General features: G+C 39.2%; 1 protein-coding gene across 1 annotated transcript in view; it reads right to left on the bottom strand.

Annotated features, from left to right (window-relative positions):
* Positions 1 to 283: 283 nt before the first annotated feature.
* Positions 284 to 10,503, bottom strand: part of LOC119409620 (sodium/potassium/calcium exchanger 2) — an 80,687-nt gene continuing 70,467 nt past the window's right edge. The window contains exons 7-10 of the mRNA XM_037676523.1: positions 4,106 to 4,240; positions 3,924 to 4,013; positions 3,494 to 3,660; positions 284 to 1,014 (exon numbers count right to left, since the gene is read on the bottom strand). Of these exons, the coding sequence (XP_037532451.1) occupies positions 765 to 1,014; positions 3,494 to 3,660; positions 3,924 to 4,013; positions 4,106 to 4,240 (642 nt within the window). The 3' untranslated portion in view covers positions 284 to 764. The remainder of the gene's footprint in view (positions 1,015 to 3,493; positions 3,661 to 3,923; positions 4,014 to 4,105; positions 4,241 to 10,503) is intronic.

Here is a 10,503-nt window from a genome sequence, read left to right as displayed (position 1 = left end):
GTATATTTCGAGTTAGGCTTTTATACTTGCCTTTTTTTTCCCCCCTCCATTAGTACACGTGAAGCATAGAAGGTTCTGTACAGTGTGTTCATTAACTAATACTGTTACCGTATTTCATTTCTACTGCTACGTCTAATACCTCATAGAAAGGGATACCAAAATAATAATAAAAAAGACTCTAAAGTAACGTGATGTGTAAAGTAAAAACTGGCAGGAAACTGGGAAAACTTGGATTAGCAAAATCAAGAAGATAAAAAGATTTATGCCCAGTTAGTCTGCCTCAGACACAAAGCAAATAGTCTTGATACCACCATGGAGGAAACCCATTTGGAACAAAAAAAGAAATCATCTACATCCATTTATCCTTCTTGCTGACGGTGTTTCAGTCTGTTAGGCTCAAAAAAGCTCACCATTCATGATCTGTCACTGCATTTGTTAGTTTATACAATGTGCAACTCTTGGTTCTTTTTATTTCTCACAAAAACCAGATCGATTTAACCTCCTCCAGTAAAACTAATGGCATGCATAATACTTCTATTTGTGACATACACCCATCAATCCACCACCTCTACCAGTCTCACCTGCCAGTGAAATAAAAAAAAGGTGACAATCCAATCAGTTTAGGTTGATACAAAACCTTCCAAGCTGGTCTTGTTGATTTGTTTCCTGTCAACGCCAGTTTTCTTCTTTTCTTTATTATTCGTGAAGCAAAGGATCACGAGGGTCAGGCGAGGGTGGACGTCGTGGGGATGACGGACAGGTCCTCAGATGGACACCGGACAGGTGATCACTCTGTCCTCCAGCATGACGCTAACCACCAGGAAGACGAAGTACAGCATGAACATGATGAAGCCCAGCAGCTTGCTCATGCGCCACTTGCATGCGGCGATGGAGATGATGACGAAGAGGAGCATGATGAAGAGGAGCACGATGGCACAGAAGAGGCCGTTGGAGCTGACTTGCACCGGTTTCAAACCCCTGAAGAGGGACCACAGGAGCCAGGGAAAAGGTAGTCTGCAAAGACGCAAACGTAACGCATAAACATGGTATTGGTTTTCAGCAATTCAAGCTCACGGAAAATTTATAATAAGACAATTTGTGGTTTTCTATAAAACTTGGCAATACAAATCTAAAGAAAGAGGAACAAGAGTGCAATATACAATCTTATTTTGTCTGATTAATAGTGAATAAATTAATTTCTAGCTGTATTATTCAAGTCCAAAAAAGGTTAAAAACAAAACAACTGGACTTTATTTGTAACTGAATACATTTCGCTTCTCATCCGAGGAGCTTTCTCAATTCAAAGCAACAAGGAGTGTGGGATTCAAGTTACGTTTCAGCAACAACAAAAAAAAAGAAGAAACTGTCCAGATGACCTGACTGAAACTTGTTGGATTCAAGTTATAAAGCAGAGGTGTTCTGTAAGCTTGCATAATGCAGATTGACACATGCAGATTGACCTCTCACTCTTCACATTAGAGGATCGTTAGGGTCTTTGTTAGTCCCACCCCCAGAGGGGCCACTCTGGTCACATGGTTGACATTCCTGATAGGTGTGAAACCTTTTCATTATTGTTTAAGTACTTATGGTTAATGTATTATTTAAGGTCTCACTGGGCTGTGACTGTGGGAGAGTAGTTGGCTACTCAATGTGAGAAAAACACAAAATTTCGGTTGGAAACAACTAATTTTTAATAGTTGTACTTATTTTTATGCAAAACTTTATTTCAGCAGCGCACGTTATTTTATTACCCACTTCCACCCACATCACACCTGCCTGGCCTCGCCTTGGGCCACAAAATTTGTGACCCGTGCCAGCAAAATGACTCGCAACAAAAAATAGTTTTAGTATTGACATTTATTTTTTTTAATTTTCCATCTCAAAAGATTTAAACTGAGGCATAGTTAATTTTTTTTGGCAAATATATCACCTCACCTGACAAGCTAGTTTTAACAAGAGAGCCGTTTTAAAACAATTTTTATAGTTCAAGACTTAAGATCGGCGGAGTCAGCCTCTCCACCATCACAGACATCTACACCTCCAGATGCAGGAAGAGGGCCACCTGCATCATGAAGGACCCCACTCACCCAGCACACACACTTTTTGCCCCACTCCCCTCAGGCAGGAGGTTAAGGAGCATTAAGTGCAGAACAACTAGACTGAGGAACAGCTTCTACCCTGAAGCTGTTAGTGATTATCCTGGTTAGGGATTCATGAGTCTAAGAAAAAAAGAAAAATCACTGTAATGCCACTTTAATTGGTGATATGTGACTTATCTGTGCTGCTGATTATCTTATGCTGCTGTATTCATTCATACCATCTGCTCACCACTGACTCATGTTCGGGCTGCTGTTGTTGTTGCGCCGTATTGTTTTTCATTATTAGTGTTTGGCGTTTATCTGAGATCTTTTAGCGTACCGTTTGGCGTTTGTTTAGCGTTTATCTTAGTGTGTATCTTAGATCCTTATTTACTATTATTTTTATACTTTCCATTTTGCTATTTTGGGGTTTAACTGGGACCCTGTGTACATAATTTCATTCCATTTCATGTACCACATGAGATGGTAATGACAATAAAGTTTACTTGAACTTGAACTCATTGGTCGGTGTGAGGATTTGTCCGTTTCTGTGGATTGTTTTCCTTAGTGTGGCTCCCTCATGTGGTCTGTCCCTACAATTGGTCTGCCTCTTGTAATCAGTTCCTCCTCGGCCACCTGTTTGCTCAGGTGTTCTGCGTTTACCCCTCATTAGTGTGTGTGTATATAATTCTGCATCCGTGTTCTTTGCCTGGGCATCATCCTGTGCGGCGTCGTGTTCCGTGTTCCGTCCGTGTCTCCCCTGAGCGAACGTAAGTTTTGCCGCCACATCAGCCTTTGCTTTTTATTAAAATTATATTTTACTTTAAATCCCAAGTTCTCTGGGTCCTTATTGCAAATGAGTTCTAAACAGAAGAAATGTGACAGTCTGGAGTGATGACATCAAGAATTTCAGTCAGATCTTTAAAAAAGGGAATGCCCAAGCTTTAAAATGTTATAAGAAGGGATTTCCAGGTACCTCTGCGACTTGCAGAGACACGGTTTATCTCAACATAAATTATTAAGGTTAAAAACCAAGGAATTATTTCTGAAGACATACTAGTTAGAAAATGACTAAAGTAGTTTAGACTTATAAATATATATATATATATATATATATATATATATATATATGTATATGTATGTGGACTCATTTTTATGCAACTCTCAATTATGGCAAAAATTCTGCACTTATTTTGCACATCAGGATGGGTCATATTTATGACGTACTCTATTGGAGTACATGTTTGAAATTAAAATATTTTTTCTCCAATTTTTAACGTTTATCATTAGCAGTTTTTAGAACTAAACATTTGAGGCTCAATCTAATGTACATCAGTGGGTGTATTTCCTATTTGCTTTATATCTCCGTTAAGAAAATGTTCAATCCAGAGTTAAACCTCGTTCAGGTGGCGTACCCAACAGTGATGTCAAAGATGTTGGAGCCCACAGAGCTGGAAACAGCCATATCACCCAGCCCCTTGCGTGCCACTATGACACTGGTGATGAGGTCAGGGATGGAGGTTCCAGCTGCTAATATAGTCAGACCCATAATCTCTTCTGTAATCCCAATGGTCTCGCCAACCTGCAGAAAGATTAAAAAAAAGGATGCTTTAGGATATATCAAACGTAATCTTTTTAATTTTCTTGCAATTCTTTGGGGTTTATTGAAATGACCAAGAACAAATAAAATAAATTTGCAGACGGTCTTCTTCTTTGGAATAAAACGGTTGTAATTAAGTCTGAGTTGATGGATTATGGATTACAGCAAATCCCAAGAATGTGACAAAGGTTGTTTTTTTTATAAGAAGTATACAAACTATAAGAACTATGAGAAGTTCTGCGTACCTGGTGAGCCCACCACACCATCAAGTAGGAGAATCCTGCAATCCAGCAGATGGCACCCAGGAATGTGATGGGGAAGAACTTCTTTGACGACTGAAAAAGAAAGAACGTGAAAAATTAACGACTAGTCGTGGAAGTTAGAACGCTGTTCTTAACAGATGTTTCGAGAACTTGATGTCACATACGGTTTTCCTGACATCTGGCAGCGTTAGCCACAAGGGCAGGACGACCGGCATGATGAAGAGATAGGTGAAGCGCTTGCGGTTGGATTCGGGCCAGGACAGGCTCAGAGGCTGGTCCTCCTCTTCTTCATCTTCAGCCTGAAAACAGAACAAAGGGAATTCAAGCAAAGGTTACATCCTGCCGGAACAGGATCTGAGAACTTTCTCGTTTTGACAGGGTGCGTTCCAGTAACGGTTTGCTTGGATCTGCCAACTCTCAGGCTTACTAATAAAGTAAATAAATAATAAAGTTATGAACAAATATGACTGCCTTGAATGAATAAAACTGATCTTGGATATGTAAACTGAAAATAATTGCATAAACACTCATTTTAAACACAACAGCCACTTACGACTTCTTAATTTCACATACAATCTGCCTCTTCAATCATCACTTCCACCTCTTCCCTTAAAAAATCTCCGCCCCTACAAGAGTGGTGGAGGTGAGTGCCGAACGAGCTAGCCAGGCGGTCGTATGCGGGCAGGAGCCCAGACGGAGGAGGCGCCTGGAGGTTTCACATGTGGAGTCGGACAGTGAATTTGGCGGAGAAGTGTCGGCTCAGAACCGTCAAATAAAGGGGATAGGATGCTTGACAGAAGCAGAGTGTTTACAAAAGGTAAATGTAGATATTTAACAACCTGTTAAAATTAGGGATGCACCGATCCACTTTCACTAACGATCTGATACCAATACCTGCTGTTTAGTATCGGACGATACCGAACTGATACAAAAAAACAGTGCTGGATTAACAAAAAATGGCTAAATCATGTCATCTGGACCCGTTTCTGAAACAGGTCCAGATGACATAATTTAGCCATTTTTGTTGCCTACCTGGATGTTTGAGCTTACAAACCCAGTGCTGAATTAAAACATTTGTTTTATGTACTGAATACAAATTTATTGAAAACTCTGCACCATAACAGCACACTTAAACACACCAAGAGCTTCACAAGCTGGGTCAAACATGTCAAAACAACATAACTTTAATTTGTTCAGTCAGTACACTAGCACGTGACATCACTCAAAGCACAAAGCATAGAATTAGAGTGAATAGATCTGCCCAGTCATGGATCGGTCACATTGTCACCGATACCCGATCCAGAAGTTTTTTTTTGTTTGTTTTTTTTTATATCGGTCCCGATACCGATGTTGGTATCGGATCGGTGCATCTCTAGTTAAAATACACCAAAATTTAGGAAATCAGATCTACTTTATTCAAATTTTGCTGGGGGAGGACCTCCAGACCACCACTCCTCCACCCAGCTGATCTGTCCACTATTTGCGGTCCGACACTCGATCAGGTTACAAATTAAGCCCTGGTTACATAATCATAATAACACTCCTAAAATACTAAAACATGTTTTGTTTTGGGTCATGGGTCATCGCATAACGATGCCATCCACGTAATCCAGTCAACCATTTGGGTATAATTAGCAGTTAAACACGAAGCAGATAACCTAATGGGCTGAGTCATGCGTTTTGCATTTACATAAACGACTAATGGAACAAATTCACTACAGTTCTTCGTCAGGATGCGCCTTTCCATAGCAACCGTCCTGGGAGGAAAGCAGAACTCCTGCAAAACGTCAGCAGAAGAAAAACAAAGCAGACGTCTCCGAGATGTGAACGGACGGACAGCAGGACCTGGACGTGCCGTCGCTCTGCGGTGACCTTCAGACGGACAAGTCTGATGGCTGATTTAGGTGATTGCACTGAGCTTGATGGGCTTGGTTTCACCGGCGGGGCTCAGGGGCTCATCAGTGCTGACTGCTGATGCTGGATGAACAGGCAGACCCCCCGGGCGTTGGGGGTGGGGGTGGCAGGTCTGACCTGACCTGCTGCCGGAATGCTAAATAAGCCAGGAAGGCTCAGTGATTACCGTTAAATATGCTGACAAGAAAGGCAGCTAAATCTAATTTTCTTTTGGCTCGCTTCTTGGCTCAAGTGGCACAAGAACAGATACTTCTGGGAGTGGAAACATGCCTTGTCCCCTTTGAATCCAATTAGAAATGATGATAACAGGCCGCTGGGACCGGCAGAGAGCAAGTCCACACATGCACGTCTGACTAGACACTCGGGTGACCTAGACTTCATCTTGTGCCCTTGTGTGAGCGGCGCACACACCGTTAACCAAATGCAGAAAACGTATACCGGGAAGACAAGTATACCGTAAAACAGACACTACAGAGCAACCGACAGCTTTGCATACCCACAGAGCGAGGCAGAAATCTTAAAATATAAAACTCAAAAGGCATGAATTATGAATCATAGAGCTTTTTTCTGCTGCGACAGCTCCAGCTGTTGGGTATCGCCTGGTAACCTTGGTAATCAGCTGCAAAACAAAAGGCATCGCGTGCATCGTTTACGCTCAGCAGTCTCATTTCTCCTACTCTCCATATCCAGATGGCTGCATTGTTGTCTGAAGTGAATTAAACAATACTTTATTATTCCCGGAAGGGGAATTATATTGTTGTGGGGCAAACGGGGGAGAAAAACATCCATAAATGTTGTAACCAAACCAGTGAAAGACAAGACAGAATGATGGAAAGTTGGATGTAGGGAGAGGTGAGGTTGAAATCTCCAAGGATTGGCATGAAGGTACGTTGTTGCTGTGTTTGTAGCCTGGCAACAACTGAGCCGACAACGTCACATGCAAGAGAGGTGACACCGGTGAACTCAACCTGGACAGAAACATTTCCAGGTTTCTAGAATAGCAGTCTGGACAGAGAGGCCAGGTTTGGTTCCTGTGACAAAGTCTTGATATATGTACCACCTTGTTCTTGATGCATCTGCTGTGTCTTTGTGCTCCACGTTGGTCCCATTTATTAGTGAATAACCTCATATTCTCTTTGATCAGCTGAAGACATGGTTACACTCCTTTGGTTTACTCCGCCTTGTTCCCCGTTGATTTGGGGTCTCATCCGGGTATTGTGTGAGCTTTTAAAAGCTCAGTGTCCCGCTCCGAGAACTAAATACCTTTCTTGTTGGCCTTGCATCATAACGTGCAGGTGCAGTTGTGTTTGGACTGTTGAGTTTTCATGGTTTCCGTCATGGTATTCTTCAGTTCTACGTGCTTGTTTCTATACAATGTACCCTATTTTAGTTTGCTCATATTTGTTTACTTCCTTATCTTGCCTTTCACCTGGTTTTACCCATCAGCCCACCTGCCTCGCATTAGTCACCATCTTGCCCCGTAAGTACGGTCCCTGCGGTTTTCAGTCACCTTTTGGTCAGATTCTCATCAACACTTTGCATGTCTTGCCCTGGAGTTATTTCTGTTGCATTTCTTTTTCAACTTTGGCGCCTTGTTTTTTAGTATTTTAGTAGTATTTTTGTTAGTATTTTATTAGTATTTTTTATGTTTTTTAAAATATATTTTAGTAGTATTTGTATATGTTTTTTAAAATATATTTTTGTAGTATTTTTAATATGTTTTTTAAATATTTTAGTAGAATTTTTAAAGTTTTTTTTATATTTTAGTAGATTTTTTAAATGTTTTTTTTTTTAGCATTTTAGTAGTTTTTTATACGTTTTAAAAATATATTTTAGTAGTATGTTTTATATGTTTAAAAAAATATATATTAGTAGTATTTTTATATATTTTTAGTATTTTAGTAGTATTTTTAATGTGTTTTTTAGTATTTTTAATATGTTTTTTAATATTGTATTAGTATTTTTAATGTTTTTTAGTATTTTAGTAGATTTTTAATACGTTTAGTATTTTAGCAGTATTTTTAATATTTTTTTTAAATATTTTAGTAGTATTTAAAATGTTTTTTAGTAGTATTTTTAATATGTTTTTTAGTATTTTAGTAGTATTTTTAATATGTTTCTTTTTTTAAGTATTTTAGAATGCTTTTAGTATTTTTGCTGCATGCTTTATTTATTTATTTTTTTTTTTTTTGGGTGAGTCGAGACGGTTCTCATCATCCTAAGCATTTCATTTCATTTCATTGTTGATCTTGTGTTGATTTTACATATGACAAATAAACCTAACCTAACCTGTCTGTAGTTTAGCCCGGTCTGTTTTCATTTAATCGGTTCAAAGAAAAATAAAGTTTTTGGATTCATTACGGTGACACATTTGAATCATTCCACTGGTGTATAGCTAGACACAGGAACATAACAGGGAAGCTGAAGCTGCAAGGGCACCTCCTGTAGCTTGGCTTAGATATAGGTTTTAAGTCCAAATAAACAAGTGGGACTAAAAAATAAAAATGCATATCAGATCATTTTCTCCAGGCGTTCACATCTGTTGCTTACGATACTTCTTACCTTTCTGTTGCGTGTACAAATATACAGTGTAAATTTCTCTAATAAGCTTCACTGTACTTAATTACTTGAGGCTTAAATGCCCCAAATTTGCGTTTGAAGGAGTCGGCGTGTCATTGAATCCTTTATACCAACCGCCAAGGCTTCGAGAAGCCTGTGGGACCAGATAAACTTTTTATTTATTTATTAAAATCTCCTCTAAAAATGCATTTTTGGAAGATTCCTTGACATTTAAGACGACCTGATTTACACGTATTTTACTTCTATTTTATTGGTTTTTGTATTTTACATATATATATAGTTGTTTTTAAAGTGTTTTGTAAATGAAGTAGAAGTAGTTAAAAAAAAAAAGATGAAAGAAAGTTAACAGCTACAACTGAGCCAGTTGAGTTTCCCTGATCGAGATGCTTTTTGCAGTGGGCCTTGCAGCTGCTTCATGAACATGCTGCCTAAATTCAAATGACCATGTTACCAAACACGGTTTGCTTTATTTGTTGTGCGAGCTCAAGCTCATAGCTTGTTCCCCCCTGTTTTGAAATGCCAGCCCCTCCGAGGGGGGGCCTTTCCTGGCCTGCGGAGCCTCAGTTGGTAACGCTGCCAACCCTTTGCTTAAAGGCACTGACTTTTTATCAGACGCCGCAGAGCTGCGAGGGGCGGCGTGACATTTGGCTGATGTTTTTATTTTTTCCTTCTTGAAGGCGTTTGCTTTCGTACCTGGTGTGAGATCGCAAAGTTACACGGGTTCAAACGGTCCCAAACGGGCTGTAAACACGTCAGCACGGCTGCGCCGAGGGAAGCGAACCTGACGGGTCACCTTTGATGCGACTCGCATCGAGGAAGTCGCCGCCACATTTCAGAGATGGGAACTAAAACGCAGCTCGAGCGTTTTACTCTGAGGTTTGAGGAAGATGTCTTTTTCCCCGCTCATAACCCACGGTGCTTTTTATTTAGATCCTCGTTTGAAATAACACTAATTTCTTTTGAGAATTTTTCTAAAAGTACGTCTGCTTTTAATATTTCTTTCGTACACTATTCGTTCATCTTGACAGGTTCAATACTGCAACAGCTGCAGCAGCATGAATGTTTTATATTTCATAAGCTCCATCTGGATGTGAAATTCTTGTAATTTTCATGAAAAGGAAAAACAAATATAGCAATGTGTTGTGTCACAGATAAACACACACTGGATAGTTTTTTAATTTTATTTATTTTTTAACCAAATCTCTTTAGTTGTTAGAGTTGATGAGTCACAGAATACATTCTGTATTTTTATTTGTGCAAATGCTTATTAAGCATTCACACTATTGTGATCCTGTTTAGATTTCTTATAGTTACTATACTTCTTCTGTACATTTTTCAGCATCTTTCTCGTTCCACAATTTTTGTGCCATTTCAACAAATCGTATATCAAAGTGTTCAGCTCTTTCAGAAGGGTGCTATGGCTTTTGGTACTGGTGCAACTTTAGCTTTTTGAAATATTTAGCCTTTTCTGCCATTTTTTCCTCATAGAAAATGAATTGAGCTCATTTTACATCCTTCAGATCTTTAGCTCCGTTTACAACCTTTTACTTCTCCTTTCACATTTTGTTCTGGGTCAGCTTCTTTCAGCTGTTTTCCAGCTGTTTTGTGCTCCTTTCAGCGTTATTCTGCCAACTACAGCATGTTTGTGTGTCTTCTAACTTCTTTCTGCTAATTTCAGCTTGTTATGCTTCTTTCAGCTATTTCAGCCACTATTAGCCGTTTTATGCTACATTTAGCTTTTTCAGCTAATTCCACATTTTTTTGCACTCATTTAAACTTTTTTTTTTCAGCCTAATTCAGCAAAAATGTGCTCTCTCCACTTACTTCTGGTAATTTAAGTTACTTTCTGGGTTGTTGTTTTTTTTAGCTACTATTCAGCTGTTTGGAAATTTCTGCTTTTTTCAGATAATTCTACTTTCTGGTGCTCATTTCTGCTTCTTTCAGCCTAACTGGGCACAATTGTGCTCTCCCCACTTCCTTTGGGTAATTTAAGCTTCTTTCTGATTCTTTAGCTACTATTACAGATTTTTTTTTGTTTTTATTGATATTTCTTTTTCCATATATATAT

This window comes from Nematolebias whitei, chromosome 1, assembly GCF_014905685.2.
Source record: "Nematolebias whitei isolate Nwh7 chromosome 1, NemWhi1, whole genome shotgun sequence".
Lineage (NCBI taxonomy): Eukaryota > Metazoa > Chordata > Actinopteri > Cyprinodontiformes > Rivulidae > Nematolebias > Nematolebias whitei.
The sequence above is the reverse complement of the archived record's forward strand: the minus strand, read 5'-3'. Positions and strand labels throughout refer to the sequence as shown.